Source organism: Desmodus rotundus, chromosome 7 (assembly GCF_022682495.2).
Source record: "Desmodus rotundus isolate HL8 chromosome 7, HLdesRot8A.1, whole genome shotgun sequence".
Taxonomy (NCBI): domain Eukaryota; kingdom Metazoa; phylum Chordata; class Mammalia; order Chiroptera; family Phyllostomidae; genus Desmodus; species Desmodus rotundus.
In genome coordinates this window covers 85,138,609-85,163,911 of record NC_071393.1, presented here as the reverse complement: position 1 = coordinate 85,163,911, position 25,303 = coordinate 85,138,609, and the positions used below count along the sequence as shown (strand labels likewise).

Here is a 25,303-nt window from a genome sequence, read left to right as displayed (position 1 = left end):
TCTTCCAGATGTGCTAATGAAAAGAACTTAGTCTCTGTGATGAGCTCTTACATAGGAAGCGGAAGGCGGCTCCACACGGATTTCTGAAATAGGAAGGCGTCATATGGCCAACATGATGGTGTTTACGTGGTTCTGCTTTTAGCGCTGCTCTCCTTTTACATGGGGGCCACTCTGAAATTTTAACACAAATTTAAAACCTGATCTATGATGTTTATTTAAATAAACAGGAAAGCTGAATATATTTCATCTGTGTGGCCCTGCATAATCCTTAAGTGACTATGACATGATCTTTACATCAACCGGTTACAGCAGTGGTCAGCTTATGTGCAACCTTTGCTGTTTTTACAGAAGATTCTCTCTTGGTGGTATCGGTGGCTGGTGAGCTCAAAGTGTGGGACCTCTCTTCATCTATCAACAGCATTCAGGTTGGCTTGTGAAACTCCTTTTTTTCTCCATATTTATTGAAATTTTTTACAATTAAAAGGATAGTGCATGCTTATTTTAGAAGTTCAAATAATATAGATGAGTATGTATATATTTTACCCTCATATGTATATATTTTGTATATATTTGTAGCATGTATGTATTTTTCCTCCATCCCTCTTCCTGATCCCAATGCCAGGGGTGGGCATTGGTAACTGCGGGATTGTGTTCTTCCATCCTTTTCTCCATGCATATACAACTATTTTTATCTACACCACACACTGATTACATTTTAATTAACAATAAAAGTCATAGATGAATATCTTTTTGCCCCTTACAGGAGAAGACCCTCTTTTTTCCAGGTGTATGTGAGCAGTGGCTGGGAGATGACTAGGAATAGCTGGGGGTCACATACACTGGGGAGTCCAGTATATTCTCCTGTTGCCTGGCTTTAGGCTACAAGTTGAGGTGATGGACAAAAGAACATAGTATTTGTTGTGCTGGTAACAAAATCATTTTGGCTGCCCCATGGTGTTCTGGGCTCTCCTTAGGAACGTCTTGGTTGAGGAAGCTCAGAAATTGTATTGGCATACTGAGCCCAACCCCCCCCCCCCACAGCATTTTCAGAAACTGAGGGGCAATATAGTATTCTATGCTGGCCACTCTTGTACTTTTTCAAAGCACTTTGTGTATTTTCTATTATAGCAATTAATAAACTGCAAGGTTTAAAAAATTTTTTTTTCTTTCTTTCTTTTTCTGGTATGTCTTTCTGCCAAGTATGAATGTCAGTAACTTACATTCTCAGCACCCAGCCTACTCTCTCCCACAGGACGTTTGCTGAATGATTGTATTTACATAATGAATCTTTGAGTCCAAGTGGGTTTTCTCCTAATAGTAACTTCTTAGTAAGAAAATTATAAAAGAAACTGGGTCACTTCTCATTTTATATTAATGGTGTGATCTACTGCATGTGTTCAGAGGAGCAAATCTTTGGATATAGTCACATATAAATTACCTAGAACTAGTACTAAAATGTTTTCGTTCCTTTTGAAGGAAAAACAAGATGTCTATGAAAAGGAATCCAAATTTCTTGACTCCCTGAACTGCCGGACAATACGATTTTGCACATACACGGAGAGACTTCTATTGGTGGTATTTTCTAGATGTTGGAAGGTATTATAAAATAACCTAATAAATACCAGTGATATACAAATGTAATTTTTAAATTTTTCTTGTTTAGTGCAATGGTGATAAGAATATGATTCAAAATGTGATATAAACTCTATATAATATTATTACCAGAGCATGGATGACCAGGCTTTTATGACTGACTTTTATTAATTTTCCATTCCTCACGCTCAGCTGTTTTGCTTCTCAGATTATATTTATAATAGGAAATGCTCATATTATTGATAATGGACCATATTAATAGTTAACATTCATCTCTAGATTATTTCCAAAAGTTGATGCTTCCCCTGAATTAAAAAGAAAACGAATACTTTTCACCTACATAAATTTGTCTTATTTATAGATATTTTTTCTTTTTGTGCTTTGTCACAACACTTGTTTTTTAGGAAATATACATTTCTTTCTTGTAAATATACTCACTGATGTTTCCAAGAAGATTTTTTTTAAAAGTTAAGTTACCATCACATGATAGCATCCTTTAATGTTTCATATACCTGGCTCAGCTAACAATATTATATTGTCTTACTTATATGCTGATATATTTTAAACAAAAATGCTAAGTATATGGTCTATCAAAGGATTTATACTATTTAAACTTTTTGTGCAATAAATTTTCAAATGTTAAAGTTCATCTATCCATATGGAAAGAATAAAATTGTATAGAGATTTGGAGATTTCTAGTCTCTGTGCTTAATGGACACATTAGCCGAATAAAGTTTATCTACTGAAGCCTACCTTAGGATACATAAGAAAAGATAAGTACTAATAAGATATCTTGACACATGAGTACAGTGTGGGCTATCATTAATACTTAATATGCTGCTGCATTAACACTGCCATCTAAATAGTCTTGGTGAGCACAATGTATCTTCCATCACAGTGGCAAATTAGATTGGCAACTTTTTGTTCATGTGTGTCATTTATTTTGCACTTTAGGTTTATGATTACTGTGATTTTTCCCTTCTGCGGACGGAGGTCAGTAGAAGCGGGCAGCTCTTTGCTGGTGGAGAGGTGCTGGCTGCTCACAGAATCATCATCTGGACAGAAGATGGTCACAGTTATATCTATCAGCTGCTGAACAGGTGGGCTCAGATGGGAGCGGCATACAAAACATTCAGGTTGGAAATGAACTTTGGGAGGTTTATTATGGAAAAATCCCTGCATGCTGCCCATGATCAAAAACCAGAACAAAACAACTTTGGCACTAGAAGATTTACTCTGAGCTTGGTAGGCTTCCGCCTTTGTATGAAACAGCAGGGGATGAAGGAATGAGATTAACCATGTATAACTTGTACAGCTGGTGCTGGGTTTTCAAAGTCACTTGTAATTATTAACCCAACAATTTCTAACTAGAGTTTAGAAACTTGAATGGTAGCATCAGGCTTTTGAAAGTGGGAAGGAACAAAAAAAAAAAACAAATAAAGAAACCCAAAGTTCTAAACTTTGCTATTTATTTTTTTGCTACGCAGTGGGCTTTCAAAAAGCATATACCCTGCTGATGGAAGAGTGCTTAAAGAGACCATTTACCCTCATTTGCTGTGCTCTGCTTCTGTGCAGGAAAATAAGGTAATGCCAGAAAAGAGGGGCTGCCCCAGTGCTGTTTCACTCCGTTTCTCAGAGGTGCTGCTTTGTCTGTCACAGGGATTGAAAAAATTGAATTGAAGAATGACATCAAGTTGTTAATGAGAAAATCAAATCTAACTGTTCATGGCTACTAAAGAGGAAACTGTCTTTTAAAAAAATCTATTTTTTTCAAGTCAGATTCAATAGTACCTAGCTATTGTAGAAAAATTATAGATGCTTTAAAAAAGGAGGAATTAAAATTCCAACTTGACCACCATAGATATTCACTGTAAATGTTTTCATGTGTATTTACTTATTTTAATTGAAAGGTTTTTTAAATATTTGAGAAGTTGAAAGATTAGTAAAATCATCACTCATATATCCTTTACCTATATTCACCAATTGTCAGCAAATTGCCATATTTAATCTCTCCACACACACACACACACACACTTTTCAGTGACCTTTTTGATAGATGCTTGATACATTAACATTTTAATGTATCTACTCTGGTTTTTAACTTTTTCAAATGGTTTATGTCTTCTTTAGTTTTTTAATATTGAGATCATTTTCACATTTTTTAGCTCTTCTTCTGAATATATTTTCTTGTTAAAACAAATATAATTATGATTCCTGGAAGAAAATTGAGAATGGAATTGTGAGCTTTTACTTGGATGAATTATGTCTTTGACACTCTATGAAGCCTGAGAACTCAAGCAGTTATTTTATTATAGTAGTGTTAAACAAAGTCATCAGTTAATTACCCAAAAGGTATTTTGTGGAGAATGAAGGAACTTTGAATTGTTGATGTACCAACCAAGGAAGCATGTGAATTTTACTGAGTCACGGTTTGCTTTCTTAGACAGCATAGCTGTTGGAAATCCTATAGCTCAGTGATTGTTCTGCTGACATATCTGTGAGGTTTTGCTGCAAAGAGTGAAGAAGTTGTCAGCCAAAAATTAGAACTGCAGGTACCACTGGGGTATAGGCGCACTTAAGAACTATGACATTCAGCAGTGCTTCTGAGTCATCTGTGGGCAGCAGTAGAGCTTCGTGTTGCTGTTGATCACAAAAGCAGTACTGTGGCTTATTCAAAAAGGTGTTTTCGGTTATTTTGGAAGGACTTTCCCTTTTCTCTTTTTACCTCCAGAATGCATTTTTATAAAGCACACTTTCCCCTAAAAGCTAAATATAAGTAGTGTGTTTAAGAACTTCTAGTCTACTGCAAATATCAACACTATACATAACTATGAAGAAAAAGGAACGTAATTACAAAATATCTTAAAAATACTAATATTATGGGAAGCTACCTTGCTTTGCTTCAAAATGTGAAGATAAAGATTTATGGGTCTTCTATCAATAATTTTTGTTTAGACAACCACTGTTGTTTCTGTATTTTATTTTCTTTTTTAATCCACAAGCAATTTATTTTTTAAATTTATTTTATTGTACTTTTTTCATTACCATTTACCCCCATTTCTGTATTCTACAAGTAGGAAGTGCTTAGAAGCCAGCAATATGAATGGAATGATCTGAAATGGAAAGAAGATGCTTTCCTAGTCTTGGGCCCTTAGCCTCTTATCCAGCCAAGAAAAGAAAGCCAGATATTATTCTCATTATTCAAAATGTAACCACTATTCACTAATTATTAGATTTCTTAGTCGCTCTCACAGTTGCAAGGTAATGGAGGCATTTTGGTGCAGTGGGGAGGTGAGTTTGATAGGCCTAGTGAGCTTAGGAAAGGGTGCTATGTAAACAAGTAGTATTGACTGGACTGGTTTTTTGTTTGTTTTTGGAGTGATAATCATAGAATTGAATCTCAAGGTTTGATAGTAACATGCTCTCAGGGTTACCATTTGTGATGCGGAGGACATATCTGCAGATGGAGTTGTAGTAGCAAGAATGGGACTCGCCCTTCCTTTCTGTAGCTTTATGAGAGTCTTCCTAGTTTCAAGCCATAGCTGATGAGGCCTGTGAAAGGGCTCTTGGCTGTGAGGATGAGGAGCTGGGCTTCCCAGGATCTTAGCTGAGGAGTGAGACTACATTGCTAAGGTGGGGGGCAGGGGGAGGGGGACACAGGCAACAGCAGTAGAAACAACCAAAGGACTGCACGTAAGAAATGTGAGTGCATGAACTAAGAGTATTGACAGCGATAATGATAGTTCTCATTATTGTCAAACATACACACTGCTAATTTATGTCAGTTCTCACCACGTTCAGAGAGGTTCATTCATTCCCAGGATTTGAACTCAGGCAGTTTGGCCTGGAGTCTGGTAATGGGTCTTTGGAGTGAGTTTCTCAGTTGTTCTGAAAGTGGATAATGAGAATTGTTAGTATTCATTGAGTACCTACCAAGTGCCTGGCACCGTTCTAAGTACCTTACCTTATCAACTCAGTCCTGGCAGAAATCCCACATAGTAGGCGCTTTTATCAACCTCCATGAAACGTAAAGAAGTTAAGTAAATTGTCTAAATCAAGCAATCAGCTCCTCTAATAGAGTTTATGTGCTAAACCTAGTATTTGAATCCAGGCAGTTAGCCCAAGAAAATTCACTCTTAACAACTATTGTATTACATCTTGGAGGATGGGTACTAGTTCTTAGGATGAACAATGAGAATTCATATGGTAAGAGATTCTGAGCAGGATTTAGGTGACTTGCAGAACTAGAGAAGGAACTACTGTCAAGGAGATGGTCAAGGCGTCAAGGGGTGCGTGTGAGCAAGTGGGAAATGGCAGGGCAGAAGCTGAGGGCAGAGGGGACAACAGCAGCAGGGGGAGTGTGGGCTGCAGGGGTAGTGCAGGGAGCTGGAGGGAAGAGATGTGCTGCCACCAACTTGAGAAACATGCCGGCCTCTCCGGAGCTTCATTTCTCATCACAACCTCGAGGGAGTCAGACTAGTCAGTTCTAAGGTTCCTAAAGGCTGAGAGAGTTTGAGAAACCATTTTATCAACACCATTCTAACACTGACAGTGATGATGGCTATGAGAACTCCAAGACCCCAAATTGCCATCTGAATCTTAAAAAACCAAAACAAAACAAAATTTATTCAGAGAACTGACTTCATAGGAACTGTTTTCTACAACACTCTCATTTCTTGGGACTATAGAGGATTACATACCTTGTTTGAATTGTCTTGAATTAGTTTCTTATTTTCTTCTTATTTTAGTTTCCTTATCTACATAATAGGAATAATAACAATATTTACTCATTTTGTAGCTTTGTTATGAGGATTAAATGTAGCATTATTCTGACCCTTAATATTCTCTAAAGGTATATTATAAAAATTTTCCACTAATATATCTAAGTTTAGGCCTTCAAACATGCATTTTCTGACTAGAAGCTGTCACTTTCTTACACTCAGTTTTTTTATTAAAAAATTTTAATTGCAGTTGACATTGAGTATTATATTATTTCAGGTGTACGGCATAGTGGTTAGACATGTATGTAATTTATGAAGTGATCATATCAATAAAACTTTCTTAGACATCTTTAAATCTAGCCCCAGCAGTTGGCTTTTTTTAAGTGTTCCTTTTGTCTATAAATCAAAAGTACTTTTTGTTTTTCTAATCACTTAATCATTCTGATCCCTTGTGCATAATCTCTACACACGTACAATCTGCCCAAAGAACATCTACACTGCACCGAGGCGCTGGGAAAGCCTGGCCACATTCACCGGGGAAAGCTCATCTCGCAGAGCACCGGTGCCCAGTATTCACGCTCTGCTTCAGCAAAATTATAAGTCCCTCTCTCTCAACATATAGCATTACTATAAACTGTAACTCTAGAATACATAATGTATATTTATTTATATTGATAACATATAGTAATATGTATTTTTTAATTTATGGGCTTGTTTTAATTTCTCTTTGTGGACACTTAGGAAATTTGAAATCAAGTATGTTGAATCTGAAAAATGGTCAACAGGAAGCGAGAAGTATTATATTAATTATACAAAAATACTATCCAGATATTAGTTGTTGCTATTTTAACTGACAATCGGAACATAAAGAATCAGGTCCTCTTGACAGGAGAGTGTTGTTATTATGACAAGCGCTCTTGAGGCAGAACTACTGGACCCAGGACCACTGCCGTCCATACTCTGCATCACCTTAGGTCCAGTACATCCTGCGTGGGCAGTGCATCCCTCTGTGGAGTGAAGACAATGACAGCACTCACTCCACAGGGCTGACGTGAGGGTTATTTGACTGAATACACGCCAAGTCCCTGACAGTGGCGGTGATATATACACAGAACATGTTCAATGAATGTTAGATATCCTTATGAACTCTCTGAAGTCTAGTTGACATTTCTTTTTCTTTTATACAAACCTCTTTTGTTTGAATAAGAGATTATAAGACCTTGAAAATTTTTAAATGCTGGGAGATAAATGGAAACGATTTAGTTCATCTATGAAGTGTTGTTTCTCCAATTAAAAACAATAACTATCACTTTAAACCTAGATATATTCCTTCATAAAAACTAAATTTTTGTTTCAAACCAGACCCTTCCCTTTGTTATGGGCTATATGAATGAAAGGAAGGAGCCTTTTTATAAGGTACTTTTCTCTGGAGAAGTCTCAGGCAGAATTACTCTGTGGCACGTACCCGATGTTCCTGTATCCAAGTTTGATGGCTCTCCTAGAGGTAAGATGGTCTTCCTTGATAATCCCACATGTCCTGAGAACTAGTTTATAATTAACTCCGTGTTTTTCTAAGTTGAGTCACATGGGCTACAAAGAAGAAAAATTTTCTCGTGTACTACTATGCATTAGATGCCAACATAAATTGCTTATAGATCTTATACAACAATACAACCAATATAATACAAAACACCACTAATTTAACATGAGTGATGTTTTATTGAAGTAAAATGAATGCTAGCAATAGAAATATAGGGCAGGCTGACATATCATATTCAGATTTTTTATTTTGTCATGTCCATACACTGTACCATTTTCAACCAATTTCTCTGTTGGGATTATCACGGCTGCTTGGAACAACGAGCACAGATATACTGTATTTTGCCGTGTATAATGTGCACCCATGTTTTTGGCCCAAACTTTCAGGAAGAAAATCTTTTGTTTTAATTTTTAATTCAATTTTTTATTTATCTATAATTAGATACTTGTTTTTTGTATTATAAAGGAAATTTGCATTTATTATTGAACATATGGTACAAGAAATTTTATGTAACAAATAATTACAAAACACAAGAACAGATACAAGGTGTTTCAGGTACTACCCATGAATAATGTGCATCCTTATTTTTCCCTCAAAAATGTGGGGAAAATAGTGTCCATTTTACATGGCAAAATATGGTAAACTTGGGCACTAAAGCATTTGGCCATTTGAATGATTAGATGGTTTAGCTTTTGCTTTTTTAAATTTTTCTTAGAATAAAAACCTGAAATCATCAAAGTAAATGTCGTTGTGGAAGACTTTCGAACTTCTGAGAGTGTGTATTCTAGGTTGGGGAACCCCATCTTACTCATTCGCCCTCGTTCCAAAGTCAGTGTGCCATCTCTGTGAGGCGTCCTGTGGGGTGCCGCAGACTCAGGCTGCTCTACACTAAGCTCAAGTTTCCATCAGCAAATAATGTCACTGGTAGCACTTTTAGTGTCCTTGTCCCAAATGTTTTCAAAATGGTTCATTTAGACCTAGATTAATAAGAAATTGGTCAAGAAATAGACTTAGAGCTTGGTGTAATATGTGGAGAAATCTCTTACAAGCCAGTCTGAAGAGTTAAAAAAGTATGCCATGCCCACTGCGAAGCCGCTTGATGGTTGGCGACTCTTGGATTTTCTCATATCTGTTCTTGTTACAGTAGCAGAATTAAATATCTAGTCAACCTTTTTTATAATTAGAACCAGAGACATTTATGATCACTCCTGGTGCTGGTCTAAGCTTCAGGGGTCATGGTTTTCACCTTCACTGTAGCGGGTGTACTGTAAGGTCAAGGAGCCCCTTTCATAAAGAGGTGGGTTAGCTTTACTTTGCCTTCTACGCTCCTGGAGGCCAAGCCTCTCTCACTTCCTAGGCTGACCTGAGGCCCAGTTCAAATGCTCGGGTGGTGAGCTACATAGAATGGTAAGCAGTGCACTTGGTAGCCATAGATAGTTACCTGGGGCTATGGTATGATTTTGAGATATTCCTGTCCTTGACATTTAAAGAATAAATTTCTTCCATTTTACCTCGGACAATAAAAGAACCCAATTTACCTTCTTAACGTTGCTAAGGCAAGCAGAGCACTCATGAGAGAGGTCTAACGTTTTACATCACTGCAAGAGTTTCTCAGATCTTGTCAGGTGGCCTAAGTCTCAAGTGAACGCACGAATACACACTGATTCTTTCAAGGCTCCTTAAAGGACAGAGAACCAATAAAGTTTCATTTCTGAGTGAGGATGGCAGATGGCAGGAGGACTTTTCTGCCTATTTTTGAGTGACGATGGCAGATGGTAGGAGGACTTTTCTGCCTATAGCCCACTATTAGGATGGCAAAAGTCTCTAGATATCGTCAAGGGATGGTGCCTTGTAATATTTTCCAAATTTATGATGACTATATAAACCTTTTTTTTCTTTTGTTTGTCTTCACTTCAGAGATACCAATAACTACCACCTGGACCCTTCAAGATAATTTTGATAACCATCATATCATGTCACAAAGTATTACCGACTACTTCTCTGGGTTTAAAGACGGAGCTGGAGCTGTGGTAGTCACCTCATCAGAGTATGTTCCAAGTCTTGACAAACTAGTATGTGGCTGTGAAGATGGGACGATTTTCATTACACAGGCTTTGAATGCTGCCAAAGCAGGACTTCTAGAAGGCGGTTCTTTATTAAAAGGTCATTGAATTTTATTTAACCCTATTTATTTAATTTGTCTAAGTTTCAACTTGAACAAGGTGTACTAAGAATATTTCTGAAGCTTAAAAATATCGCTGGCATTTGCTAATACATTTATACTTGTTTTAACATTAAAGTAAAAAAATAAAAATATGTTTTAAAAAAAAATCAAACAGAAGGTTATACAATGAAAAGTATGTTTCCCCCCTTCCTTGATTTTCCTGTGTGTCTACTAGCAGCCTACGCAAATGCCTTGCTTCCCAAACCCTAGCCAACTTTATGTGCTATTAAACATTTTAATATTTGCCAATCAGTAGAAGAAGCTATCTTCCTGTTTAATTTTTCTTTGTTAATGAGATATAAGTATGCTGTTATATATCTTTGGGCATCGCAGTAGCAATTTATGTAGTGTGTTGTCTCATACAAAGGAAGGGAAAATGTAGGAGGTGATTGAGATTTGGAGATGTGTAGATAAATTTTTATTCTATTTTTTTATTGTACAGAACCTACTTGACTACAAAGTCCTTAACAATAAAGACGAAATCTCAACTAAAAACAAACAAACAAACAAACAAAAACCCAACATTTTACCTTGCCTCCTATTGTTCTCAGCTTATCTGGGCTCTTACTAAGTGTTACTAACTTGCGATTCAGTGATTGACTGCAATAGTGGAGTGAATAGCAATGAACCGAGCAGAGGTAATATACTGCTATACAGCTCAATGGCTGCTGTTAAAAGTTAGTGCAAAAGCTTAGGACCTTACGATTTCTTACCAAGGCTGATTTGTCTTATCCAGAAAACAAGCAGAGGCCTACATTTGACTTGTAGGTTTTAGTTTCACTAACTTTTAATATGAATTACTATTTATCTTGGTTTGTTCAGGGGCTATAAAGGGAGGTAGTAACTAATGATTCTTTAATAGAAGTGATAATGACTCTTTGGGACTCATTTTTAACTTGAATAGAGAGAGTTCGTGGTCTGTGGTCCTCTCCAACTTTTTCAGACTTAGCTAATGAAAAAGGAAGCAACATGGAAACTGGGTGTCAATAGCCCTGAGCTACAGTACAACTACGGTACAAAATATGCTTTCCTACCATGCGCCAGTACAAAGACATCATGGACCTTATCTTGCTTATTCCACATAGCTACAGTCTTGTATGAAGTAAAAGTGATCATCATCTTGGTGCTTTCAGGGCCAGTACCTGTGGCTTAGAGGGACAAAGCAACTTGTCCATGGGGACAGTGTATTGAGTGATAGCCCTAGAGAAATAAAACCATATCTGTTTAACAGCAACACTATGTTCTTAAACATTATGTTGTGCTTTTCCACTGGGATTCAAGTCACTTAACCTCTCTGAGCCTCAAATACTTTATCTGTAAAACAAAGAGGTAGAAGTATGTATTCTCTAATATCTTTGAAAGCAAAACTATTCTGTGCAACTTTGCTTTTCTTTTACAATCTTGGTCATGCTAATTTAAAGTACAGCAGTAATGTTCTAAGATTTCTTTGTAGAGGCAAATGTTCAAAGTCGTTTGTTCTTTTAGAACCGCATTTACAATTTCATGGCACCAGTGTTGGTAACTTGCTCACATCCTTAAAAGGACCAGTACACTTTGACCAACCAGCGTTAGTGCTTTGTCAGTAATGATCTGGCGTATGAGGAGGCACTTGCCTTTGAGATGGTCCAAGGCTTGTTTACTAATTTGTTAGCCAACTGCCTAGCTTTTGTAGTTTTCTTACCTTAAATATATATATGCTGTCTCAGGACTATCTCTTGAACAAAAATAACTTTTGAATTATTTGGTGTTGGTTGTTTTTCAGGTTCCCTTCCTCACAAAGTTCTCAAAGGCCATCACCAAAGTGTTATTTCGTTACTTTATCCACATGGTCTCTCTTCAAAATTAGACCAAAGTTGGCTGGTGTCTGGGGACCGGGACTCATGTGTCATCATGTGGGATATCTTTACGGAAGGTATTTTGCATAAATTCTTTCTGGAAGCTGGTCCAGTAACAAGTCTTTTGATGTCACCAGAGAACATCAGAGTAAGTTAAGAAAAACAATAAAATATATCACATAAATTTAAAAGTCATTTAACATTACAACTAGATGATTTTATGCATTCTTCTCTAATCATTTAACATGCATTTTATTTTACAGCTAATATAAATAATTTGGTTCTAAAGGAAAGGTTTTGTCAATTCTTGGCTTTACATAAGCCAGTTAATTCTCCTAAAGTATTTACATTCTTTTCTTTTTTTCTCCTAGTTCAATATCTTAATTTTTAATGGACTTATATATTTTTTCTTAATAAAATTATAAAAATAATGACACTCAATCTAAAAACAATTCAAATATATGCAAACTTACAAGTAAGAAATTAACTTTTGCCTTTAACAATTTAATAATAATATTGATAGTTACATTTTATTTTTCTTAAATAGATTTTTGTTTGTTTTTTTATTTAACAAATAACAAGCTTTAACAAATTTATGAGCATCTGCTTTGTGCTGGGCAAAAGGAAATGCTTTCACATATAATTTTCTTATGCAACATAAACTTGAATTTCATAGATCTTATATATGTGTTAGAATATTAACAACTTTTGTAAGTTTGTAAGTTAGTTGATTGGTTTATAAAAAGTATTTCTCCATAGTAATATTATTTTAAAAATCAGCTCTAAAGTAAGCTTAGACACAACTTACACTGTGCTTTTGTAGGAAGACCCAAATAAAGCAACGTATCATCAATACAAACAACTTAATTAAATAGTGAAATAAATCTCACCAACAAAAATAACAAACTTTCATGGGCCGATTTGGGATGCCTTGATGTGTCTTTTATTCCTGAGGTTGCCCTCCTTTATCATTTTTTTCTCTCAGCTCCAGAATGGTATTCCAAGTCAGTTCCACTCCTGATCCTTTTTACTTCTGCCTCAGTCATAGATAATTTAACTCTAAGGAACAAGACCTACTCAAACCAAGTCTGATTAAGAAGGGAGGCTATTGGAAGGGCATAAGGAACATTCTTTATACATTCAATATGAAACACTACAGCAAGGACTCAGTGGAACTTGAACTTGAATACAGAAACCAAGATTACTCTTGAGCCTCCCTACCCCAAAAGTCTGCTTTTCTGTGATTGATCTTTTCTCTTCCTTCTCCCTATGACTTAATTTGCCTTTACAACTTAAGTACCAACAAAAAAGATTCTGATTTGCTTTGTGTGGGTCTCTAGCGTACGTCTACTCATGGCCAGAGGGTCTGTGTTCATGTGTTGTGTGTGTGTTCACATGTGTGTTGTAAGTCCCCTGATGTGCATTGGGCTGTCCATTCTAGAGGTTGTGGGTTGGGCAGTTTCTCCAAGAGGTAATATTGAGAAGGCAGTACCACCTTCCCCATTCTACAAGTGCAGGCTCTCCCCATCTATTCACCTGCCTTTTTGTGATATTTTTCTTCAGGATTTCTGTAGTCTACTTAAAAATAATTAAAAAATAACATACTCCCTAATGCCCCGCAGAACGTGGCTAATGATGGGCACTGGGAGATTCTTAAGGGATCCCAACTGATGCTTTAATCATCACAGCTGAAACTCTGTCTAGTTGCTTTGTGAAAGTGGGAGCATCCATATACCAGGGTGATTAGAAAAGAAACAGAGACGGTAGAAGAGCCACTAAGTGCTCCCCTCCTCCCCTGTCCTACCCCTCTCCGCCATATCCATGAGCTATTGCACAGAGCTGCCTTATAAACCTTTCCCAGATTAGCCTCTGCAGCACCCAGCATGAGTGGTCTTTGTCCTAAACTGTGCTCAAGGTAACCGCGTGCTGATTTTTTTTCAAAGTATCTTTTGAGTCTTGTCCTATGAGCCTATTTTTGGTCCTTGTGTCTTTGAGCCTGAACATCCATTGGGAGCTACCTAATGCTTCCCTCTTTTAGATTGTGTCTACACTGAGTTTCCTGTTTGGATTAGAATCTGTAGAGTTCTGGGAACAGCACCAAATCACATTTTGAGGCTTTAAGTGGAAAATACCAGCTGATGATACCCTTGGGCCTAAGCTTGTGTCTACAAATAGCTTCTTTTTGTGGCAACAAATTAGTTCTGGGGTTTATTTTATTCTGCATTATTTCCAATGTCTGCCTCACTGCCTGACTTTGCTGAGTGACGGTGAAGTCCTTCATTTATCTTATAAGTAGGTCTGGCCTAGAATTCTCCTTTTTACTTGAATCTCTTGACCTTCCTTGATGGGTTACTGGGTTTCGAACCTACTCGGTGTTGAAAGCTCCTCTCTAGAGTGTTGTGTGGAGAAGTGCTGAACAAAGTGGAAATTCCATTTTATAAATGAGGCTTTAATAAACATTCTGTATTAGTAGGGGGAAATGATCTGATTTAATTTTAAAGAAAGCATTCAACTACTTACTTACAAAGAATATTGTTTGTCTTTTCCACAGCTCAGAAGTAATCAGGTAATTTTCTGTGTGTGTGGTGACCATTCAGTGGCTCTCCTTCACCTTGAGGAGAAGAGGTTTCTCTTTTGTGCCCGGAAGCACCTTTTTCCTGTGAGGATAATAAAATGGCACCCTGTTGAGAATTTTTTAATTGTTGGATGTGCAGACGACTCTGTTTACATATGGGAGATTGAAACAGGTAAATTGAAAATTTACCCCTTTTTATCCTTTATTTATTTATGCATCAAAATGGTTGGCTAGGTGGAGAATTCCAGAGAATATGCTGTGATGACCTCACTTGCTTCAACTTCTGGTTGGGCTGCCTTTAATGGCTTCAGTTGAGGGCTGATGTGGAAAATAAAACAGAAAGGCCCACGTCAGATCCTGACCAACTGACGATTAGCTGACCGGGCAGTGCACAGGAATGAGCCGGATATATCTGGAAGCTATAAATAAAAACATAAGTTATCTCCTTTAATTATTAACAAGGGAAAAATTTAGTGTCCTCCTAGTCTCAAATTATCATTAAATTCTGCCTTCTTCAGCATACTCACCATCTCAGCAACATTTTGAGTTAATTGATAACCAGTGATAATGGAATATAATTAATTATAAAACTTCAAAAAGTTGATCCGGGGAAACTGAAAATTGAGTGGCTCAATTGAACTCTTGATATTGTAGCAAATGTGTAGTTTGGACCTTGAAGTTTTAAAGAAAGTTTTGTTATATAACATGAGAGTAACACAGTTCAGGCAAATGCTGGGAACATATCAAATAAGGCGAGGTAATTAATGAGTGAGAGTCGGGGAAGTACGCTGGAGAGTACATTTCACTGAAATCATTGCATGACTTTTATTGATTAATCAGTGGTGGTTTTATGTTGGGTGTTATTAACAGACTGGATAGTTTACGATATCGTAGTTTAGAGCCGTACTTCACCAAAGTATTTGCTACTCTCTTTACATTTGACTTTTGTGTGCTAATGATGATGGCTAATGTACCCGTGTATGGCAGGGACAACACAATCTGCCTTACAGGTGTACCTCGCTTTGTAGCTTTGACAGGATCTCATGCTCCTTTCCCATTAGATTGTCCTAGCCTCTAGGACAGGAGGGAAAGGTCTTATTTTCTACTTGTTTGATGAGAAATTTATAGCTCTGATTTGTGAATGTGCAACCAATATGAGGGCCCTGTGCATGATAGTTCTAGAATTCTTAAGTAATCTTCAGCCTGAGTGACGGTTAAGTATAATTGGTAAAATAGGCTCTAAACGCTGGGCTTGCCCACAGGGCCTGGCAACAGACAGGCTATAGGACCGTGGGCAGATTGCTGTGCTTCTCCCCATGTCAATTTCCTCATCTGTGTAATGGGAGTAATAGTACTGCCTTCCTTTTAGGATTAAGTGGACTAATACCTGCAATGCTTATAACAGTGCCTACAGGTGCTGCTAAGCCCTTAGTAATAGTTAAATAGTATTACTTTTGTTATTATCATTATCATCAAAGAATGTGGCAAACTTGACTTCTGCTTGTGAACTCTGAATCTGTAAAACACATGCACTTATAAATATGTGCGGCTACATTGTTTTCAACTGTGAGTACTTGCTAATCAAACAGTTTTCCTAGAACATAGAACTCAGCAAGAACACAGAGATACTCGGGCACTCGCAAGTGTTTGTGGTTCTGTTGCCCCGTCATGTGGGCATGCGTAGCCTTTCTAGGCTGTGCGGCTTTTTTTTAAACTTGTTTTTTGAAGGGGTGGACAGTAAAGGAGGGAAGCCAAACCACTAGTATTTCTTGAGACCATATTTAATACCACATTGTATTTTGATTTTATTATTCCTTTTTATACTCCCCAAACACATAATCAAATATTGTAGAACATTTGAAAGATACAGAAGAACATAATAAAAACCCAAAATCTTATCTGACTCCCTAAAGGTAACTGCTATTAATATTTTGATCTACTTTCTGTCAGACATCTTTCTACGTCAATAAAAAGATGTCTGTATTGTGTTTCAGTCACGTTCTTAGCAGGAAACTGAATTCAATGCAGGTGGGTCAAAGGAAGAGACTTTAATGAAAGGACTATTATTGAGTGTGGGTAGGGATTAGGAAATGGACAAGGAATGGAGAGTGAAGCCCCCATCACACAGACCCTAGCAGTCTTACCACCTCTAGGGCTAAAGTGGCAAGAGGAGCAAATAGTATTGCTGGAACCCAGTGTGAGCTGAGTCGGGGGAGGAGTGGTTACTCCCTGAAGTAATGGAAGGGCAATAGCTCCCACCAGAGATGCAGGACTGAGACGGAGAGTTGGAAGAAATTCTCTTCTCTCTCCTTCTGCAGTCGCCTTTATGAGCTGAGTTCAACGGGAAGGCAGAGGAGAAGGGTGTTGGGTTCTAGGCATCAGCCAGGGGCATGGAGCAGGACACTGAGGGCAGGGAAAGGGTGGAGGAAGTGGTCAAGTGGACAATAACCAGCACAGTGGTCATTACGGATGCATCATACCATAACCAAGGAATCTCCTGCAGTTGGTTATTTGTATTGTTTTCTATTACAAAGTTTGTTTTAGAATTGGTATATCAAATAACATGCACTATGCACACATTTACTGTGCATTATTTAATATTAATAGTTAACTAATATATCATATTAACTTATAGAATATTTGTTCCAAATGAGACAGTGAGGATGTTAATGAACAACAATAATCCAGTTTAAGATGGAGCTCACGATTTGTAAAAATGTGATGAGCGATTGCATCAACGCCTTCACATCTGCAATGGGCCTCCTCACTTTGTCCAAACATCCTCTCATGGACAGTCTCGCCTGAGCCCCATGGCTTCCCTTGGAGGGGGCTGGCAGCCTAACTTTCCTCAGCACGTTCATTCCTCTTAAACAAGTTTATGTTACTCCTTTTAGTCTTGTGTCTGGTATTAGCTTGGTTTGGGCTCCCTTTAAACTCTGAAATTCCAGTTTTGGTTAAAATTTAATGATTTATTTTTCATTCCCAAGTTGGATTTCAGCTAGCTAAGATACTTCCATCATGTTTATTGTACATGATTTCTATTTGATCCTCTTCCTTAGGTGAAAAGATCCATAATTAGGAAGCTTTTCCATTTATAATTGCATAAAGTTAGGGGGAAAAACAGCAGTAAAGACCCAAACAGTGAGTCTGAAGAGTGGTCTCTGAAGGTGTAGCATGCGTTTGTTCACTGATGTGCCTGGCACGTGAGTGAGTGAACGAACGAACGAAGGAATTAGATAATCCATATGCTCTTGGGCCTCAGTAGATGGAGTCCAGATGAGTTCATCTTAACATTGTGGCTCTTAGATCACGGCTGCTCAAGTGTGGGTGTGTTCTTAGCTTTCTCCTCTGAGTCTCCCCTGGAGTGCCTGAAGCTCACAGCGTATTTCACCTCCTCAGGTATAAGTCTGTGTATTTTCTACTCTAGCCAATTTTTTCTGAGTCTTTGCCTTTCAACTTTGCTAAAAGTTTCAAACTTAGTTCCATGTATGAACAGACTTATGCTTCGGTTCATTTCTTCAGCACTCTGCCTCTTCTAAATACACGAAGGAGGAATAAATCAACACTATGGTGTTTATCAGATCTTTCAGCACTGGTGCAACTCCAGAGCCCATAGAGAGAAAAATAGGAGGTGTCAGTGGGATAAGGATTGGGGGAAATGGGCCTAGGAAGAAAAGGCAGGGAGACAAGTTTGGAGCCAAAAGTAAGTAATTCTCAACTGTGCTCAAAGCCTGTCTTGATGGAAGGTTGAGGGAGGCAGTGGGGGGCATATAGACAAGATCCTGCGCCACCTTTTTCTAGGTGTTGAACATGGGATATAAGACTTAGGCTTTTCACACATACACTTTATAGCAGCCCATTCCTGCTTAATTCTGACATTCTTTGGTAGAATGTACAAGTATATTCTAGAGCCATTTACCCTCATACCCATTTTATATTGAAATCACAAGAGGTGTTTCTTTCTGTGACAGGTGGCACGGTCAGGTGCATGCCAGGAAAGGGCCAGGATCATAGATGGGCATGTCATCTCATGGAAGAGGTAAACAACCAAGGTAGAGGAGTATTTATGTCCCAGCCAGGGCCCTCATCTTCTGGTTCTAAAAATGCAGCTCTGCCAGGTTGGGAGTGATGAGAGCATCTAGTTTTGCTTATTGATTTGCAGGATGTCCCATGATGGTTAGGCCTGATTAGGAAGGGAAATAATTGGAGATGTCATTTTGATTAATCTTTGAGCTCCCACAGTGTGTTTGGCACCGGCAACTCTGGGCACCTTTGTCACCCTTGTGGCTGTGAGACACAATAGGGATAATGTAATACTGATTTTTCCCCCTAAAATTCTTTTATGAATTAGATTTAAATAATGTTGAGGACTTCTCTGTTCACAGTAATAGATTTACATAGTAGAAAACTTTTGTAATGAATTTCTTGTGTATTATTAATATAATATTATTATTATTGAAGGCCTTCTGTTAAGCTTATGGCCTGTGTTGTGAAATATGCCATATTAAGCAACTGGATGTTTTTGTGCAAAAATGAAACCTGACTTGCTTGAAAATAGAATATCTCTTAATAAGATAGGCCAGAAAAACTTTTTTGTCAAGGACTAGAGAGTAAATATTTTCAGCTTTGTGGGCCATGTGCTCTCTGTTGCAATGGCTGAACACTGCCCTGGAAGCACAGGAAAAGCCTCAGACAATCCATAAAGAAGTGGGTGAGGCTGTGTTCCATTAAATCTTTGTTTCCGAAAGCAGGCGGCAGGCTGGATTTGGCCTGTCGTCGTCGTTTGTAGAACCCTAAGACCAATGATAGTTCTTTTTAAAGATCATTAGTTTCATAATAAGTTATCTGAAAGCAGTTTACAATTTTAATTGAATATACTTCATTGACTATATGGTTATATTCCTTTTGCTTTCGAGGAAGTGGAACAGAGAGAGATTGTTTGAGTCTGAAGGAACGAGGCTGTTGGTTCTGGTGTGCTCTCTACTGTGCCACACAACAGGAACAGCTCTGGCAGCTGGAGGTCAGCTTTTTGACTGTCAGGCATGGAATTAGTTAAGAAAAGCTCTGAGAAGGAAAGAAAAGGCTGCCAGGAAACCTGCTACAGGCTCTGCTGAAGGAGATGATCTCTGTCTATCTCTCAGAGCCTGGCTCTCAATTTACACAGAGTTCTAACGGCTCTGGTCATCTGATTTCTCAGATGACAGATTGGAAACAGCAAATTACAAGTGGGGAGACTGTTAGTGGCAGGCACGCTGATAGCAGAAACGACAGCTGATGGGAAGGGAGGAGAGGCAAAATTGTATATCGCTGCTCAGGGCCGTCTTTCCTGTGCTCATGGGAAAATGGTCACCGGGAAAAGGCGGAAATTGTTTTCCCCTGTTTAGGAAGCCCTTAGATGTGCCTGCACAGGTTATGGAGCTTCCAGTCCACTTCCCATGATGCCTGCTGGGGAGCTGGACTTTCTCCTTTGCAGGTATTTCTGACTTAAATAGGTATATTTAAATGTATTAACTATATCCAGTGTATTTCAGACGTAAGGACATCTCAGAAGCAGCTTGGGGCCTGGAGTTCAAGGGCACTGAAGTCTTTGGTCAGTGAGTAGGTAGAACCTAGGGTGAATGTGAGTCTATTTTTGTCCATTTCTTCCTGTTCTTGCTCAGGTAATGTGAGCTGTGTGACCATGAGCAGGAAGCTTTACTCCTTAGCCTGGCCTGAGGGCCCAGCTTCTGCTTATGATATGGTTTCTGTGGGAGAACACATTCTGAGTTTTCAAGCAACCTCCTTATACACAGGCCCCTGGAACACAGCCTATGCATAAGAAATTGAGGAAGTAAGAAAGAAGATAATACATTTTGAGGTTATTTTCACCACAGGGGTTAAATTTTTGCTCTTTTAATTTATTTTTTCTCAGTAAAATTATTAGCAGTTAGCTAGAAAATTATTCAATCTACTATGATGCCTATAAATGAAATATTTGTTCTTCTGTGGTTTAAAAGTACACAGTGTTAAAAAGACAATTATAAAAATTAGACCATTAAGAAAGATAACTTGAGGTTTGTCAATAGCTAATAGCCATTAGCTATTAGGATTTTTAGAAAATATCCATCGTTTCATTTTCTACTCTATCTATCTGTTTGCTCTGATTGTTTGGGTAGGGGGTAGAGACATATGCAGGACAGAGTTCATCAGAAATATGCAGTTAGTTCTTTCCCAGTAGCGTGGAGCCATGTGGTTAAATTCTCACTTTGCCACACACTGTCACTACACGGACAAGTAATTTTCCAGCCCACGACTTTTATTTGGTCTCCTTCTATTATAGTGTGTAGTGTGTAAAATAAAAAATGTAAAAATTCCACCAGTGACCCATTCTCTTATTCTGAGGGGTGGTTTTTCTTGGTTTTCTCATCAAGGTCACTGCTTTGTGGGGTGCAGGTCACATGTGGGGGTGAAGCTGTGCTGCGTTAACCACCTAGTGCACATGACCGGAGCATGACTTTCATTCTGTGCATATCGAGGGCAGGGTTTGGGTGCGGAGCGCCCGGCAGTCCACAGTGCCTTCGGTGTGTTGCCTTTCTCAAAGCCACATTGCTCTGTGGCAAGTTGTAGATGGGATTCTCTTGGGATGACAGTTTTCAGAAAAGAAAAAATAGAATACACTAAAAGCACAGGAGGGGAGTTTTCCTAAATCACCTTGTCTAAGACCTTTTCTTCTTCATTATAATAGTTTTTATGTTGTTACTCAACATGTATGTTTAGTTTACTGCCTGTGTCTTAAATCTTAATTTCTTCCTCTGGGCCCTAGTTATCACAGCAACACTATAATTTGGGATTTTGACTCATGTAGTCTTTTGTGTGTACATGTATGAGAGCACATTCATACGTACACACTTGTGTGAACTTTATCTACAATTTAGCTACGAAGTATTTCCACAGCTGTCAAACTTTATGTCCTGAATAGGAATTAGTATCCATTGGGCTTATGACCACGAGCCCTGGGGCTCAGACTGCTGGGTCTGAATTCTTGTTCTACCCTCTCCAATCCAGATTACCCCAGTCAACTTTTAACTCCTCAAAAACTCACCATCTCCTCTTGGTAGTTAGCACTGAATGAATGTTAACTATTATTTATTATAAATTCTTCAAATGTTACCATACCAGTTGGTACTTAAAAGTTTACTATCCCTTCTGCCTTCTAGCTGAGCTCAAAATTTATTTTTTATTCTGATGAAATGTGAAGGATAACAGAATTATCGTATATGGCTTTCCTCCCTAAAGAGTTTTTAGTATAGTCAGGAAAAATGTGCACTTTTGAAACAACTTGGAAAAACCTGTAGGACAACATATAAGAAACTGGAGCATGGAATATGCTAAAATGCCCAAATGTAGTGATGAGCATTTTGAGCTCTTGGCAGGCAGCCGGCCAGCAATGGGGGAAGTTAGTGTAGGAGAGATTTTTACTTGCTCCCACAGCATAAGGTACATTCCCCCTTATTCTTATCATTCCAGAGTTAATACCTGTGCTCCTTGTCAGCCTAAACTGACTGTGAGGACAGGAATTGTGTCTGTCGTCTCCACTGTTCTGTTCCCCGAAGCTAGCACAGCACCTGACACGTGGGAAGAAATAAACACGTTTTGTTGAATTTAATTAAAAATAAGACATATTTATCTTCTGTAAGCATAAATCATTTAATATGACTCATTATTCACTCCTAATATATCAAACTGATGGTATTACTTAGTATTTAGAGACAGAAGATTCTGCCAGTGTTAAAATGTGCACTCCTTGCAAATCAGCAAATTGATCAGAATCTTAGTTTCTTCATGGTAATGATGAGATACTTAACACAATCTTTGAAGAAAAGATGTAAGAAGTTACTATATGTGAGCATACAGGCTTTGTTTTTATTAATTAAAAATATATACATGTATTATACATATACATTCCATAGGGTTGCTGTAATAAAAAAGAAACCAGAGCAACAAAAGAAAAATAGATATACGGACATCGAAGGACATTAACTTTTGTGCATCAAAGGGCATTATCAAGAGTATGAAAAGAGCTTTCAGAACAGGGGACGTTATCTGCAAGTCACATATCTGATAAGGGTTAATATTCAGAATATAAAGAGCTCTTACAACACAACAAAAAGACAACCCAATTTTAAAAAGGCAAAGGATTTGCATAACTATTTACTCAAAGAAGATATGCAAATAGTCAACAAGCAGCAAAAAGATTATCAATGTTAATAGCCAAGAGGAATATGCAAATCAAAATCACAATGTGATACCACTTGAAATTCACTAAGATAATTATAATTAAAAAAAGGAAAACAAATTTTGCCAAAGATGTAGAGAAAAAAAGACTGTTTTATTGCTGGTAAAAATATAAATGGTGTGTAGCCACTATAGAACACAGTCGTACATTCCTCAAAAGTTAAACCTGAGGTTACTGCAGGAACCAGCAATTCCACTTCTAGGCATAGATCCAGAGAAATGAAAACACATGGCCACACAGAAACATGTATATCCACACTAGTATTATCTATGACAGCCCAAAGGTGGCAATGACCCAAATGTTTATCAATGAGTGAGTGATAAATTGTGGTATTTATATACAATGAAATGTTATCCCACCCTAAAAAAGAATAAAGTACTGACATATGCTACAACTTGGCTGAACCTTGAATACAGCAAGCTAAGTGAAAGAAGCCAGACACAAAACGTCACATATTGTATGGTTCCTTTTATATAAAATATCCAGAATAAGCAAATCCACAGAGACAGAAACAGGTTAGTGGTCATGAGGAGATGAGGGGCGGAGAGAATGGGGAGTGATTACCTGATGGGCACAGACTGTTCATTAGGGGTGACCCAGTTTTGAAACTAGGGAGTTGTTGGTTGCACAACATTTTGGACACAGTAAATGCCACTGACTTGTACCCTTTGAAATGGTTTGTTGTACATTAAGTCAATTTCACCTCAGTAAAAAGAAAATACAGATACTGTAATGAAAACATTTTTTAAATACCATATGATGTCACCTATAAGTGGAACTTAGCAACAAAACAAACAAGCAAGCAAAATAGAACTAAAGACATGGAAATAAAAAACAAACTGAGTGATCAGAGGACCCACGGACAAGGACAAGGGGGTGGGAGGAGGATTAAATGTGGGAGAGGGGGGTGGGCAGGGCAGGGGAGAGCAATGGGGGGAAAATGGGGACAACTGTAGTTGAACAACAGTAAAATTTTTTTTTAATTAAACATTTTTAAAAGCAATAGAATCCCAACATTTGTTGATAATCCTTATTAACGGTATAATATATTATACTTTCAGTGTTTTTTCTTTTTACATATTAATCAATACAGAGACATGCTTATATTTATTCTTATATTGCAGAAGTCTTTTGTAAGGGTTATCCAATACTAGTTCACATTTTCATTATTAATGTAAGACCCTGGGATGTGTAATGACAAGCTTAGAAAGCCATTTCCTTTTACTGGATCCACAATCCACAAGTCTCCTTTTAAGGGTTTGTGAACCCTACATGAAGTTAGGTATCTCTGTCCATTTTGAATGCCAGGAGCACTTCACAGCAGCATCAGCAATGCCTGTGACATTGTCATCAATACACATCACAGATATTTTCACATCACACTACAGTTGTCACCAGTGTCTCCAAGTACTATATTTTACTGCCATAAACTTTTTGGCACACCACTAGCTCCTGTTACTTAACACATTAATAAAAAAGCATGTAAGTTTGTTTTAAAAAATATTTTGATGATTGTATTTGAATGTAATTGATATCCTTTATGATCATATGTATTTTATTAGCAACATTTTAACCCAATATGGTGAGAAAGGGCTCACTGGTTTCCCCAAACTGCTGAAGAGGTTCATGGCACAGAAAAGGTTAGGAACTCCCATTAGTCTAAAAGATTTTTAGCGCAGTACGCTTCGAAATTACTCACTGGCAGTATGGTTGCGGAGTATAGGTCAGTATCTCACTTTTCTTTCTGATACCAGAGAAAAAATACAATAATAAAGAGTTCAACCTTATTTTCAACAAAATTAAATCCAACAATTAACATTGGATCACTGAAAAGAGGCATATAAGTCTCACTGTATAATTTTTAAAAATTCAATGTAAAGTCTCGGTAGACACTTTTACATGTATGTGTATATACACATGTGCATGCCAACACACAAGTATGAACACATCCTCCCCCCTCTCCGACACAGCAGTCTTCCGTAACTCCAGCTAGTGAATATGGGTCTCCACTTCGGTGAAACTATGTAAATGTTCGTATGATCTTATAATTTCACAAACTTTTCAAAGTGAGGGGACTCCAAGGAGGTAGGAAAATTCAAGGAAACCAAAGAGCTGCACGGGACAGTTTCTGCTGTGCCCTTTAAAGTGCAGTCGTCACACCGAAATGCCATTAACAAAAGGAGCACAAGTAATTTTCTTTTCCTTAATTTGGATTTGCTTCTTGCTCAATTCTTGTTAGTTTAATCATTTGAACAATTAGCATGAACATGGTTATATATTATTTTTAGATACCCCTGACTTATTTTTTAAATTCTACATTATATGATTGATTTTTATCTGGTAAAACACATACACTGTATGTGTATGTATATTTGGATTAAGGGTTTTTCAATTCTACCCCCCTTTTTCCTAAATCCCTGGCATCTTATCATGCCTATATGTTAGGCATGTTATTGTGGTATTTCCAGGATTTCTTTGGAGCATTTTGTATGCTCAGAAACAAATATGAAAAATCAGTATTATCTTATTCTAATGATACA

At 37.7% G+C, this 25,303-nt stretch overlaps 1 protein-coding gene across 2 annotated transcripts in view; it reads left to right on the top strand.

Moving 5' to 3' along the window:
- The window catches only part of WDR72 (WD repeat domain 72), a 211,183-nt gene that overhangs the window by 37,183 nt on the left and 148,697 nt on the right, over positions 1–25,303 (top strand). The window contains exons 6-13 of one of the 2 annotated variants that reach the window (XM_024567916.3): positions 352–425; positions 1,477–1,596; positions 2,548–2,693; positions 3,081–3,177; positions 7,677–7,818; positions 9,772–10,017; positions 11,841–12,061; positions 14,465–14,660. In XM_024567916.3, the coding sequence (XP_024423684.2) occupies positions 352–425; positions 1,477–1,596; positions 2,548–2,693; positions 3,081–3,177; positions 7,677–7,818; positions 9,772–10,017; positions 11,841–12,061; positions 14,465–14,660 (1,242 nt within the window). Of the gene's footprint in view, positions 1–348; positions 426–1,476; positions 1,597–2,547; positions 2,694–3,080; positions 3,178–7,676; positions 7,819–9,771; positions 10,018–11,840; positions 12,062–14,464; positions 14,661–25,303 lie in introns of both variants that reach the window. The other variant, XM_024567915.3, reaches the window with a different exon arrangement.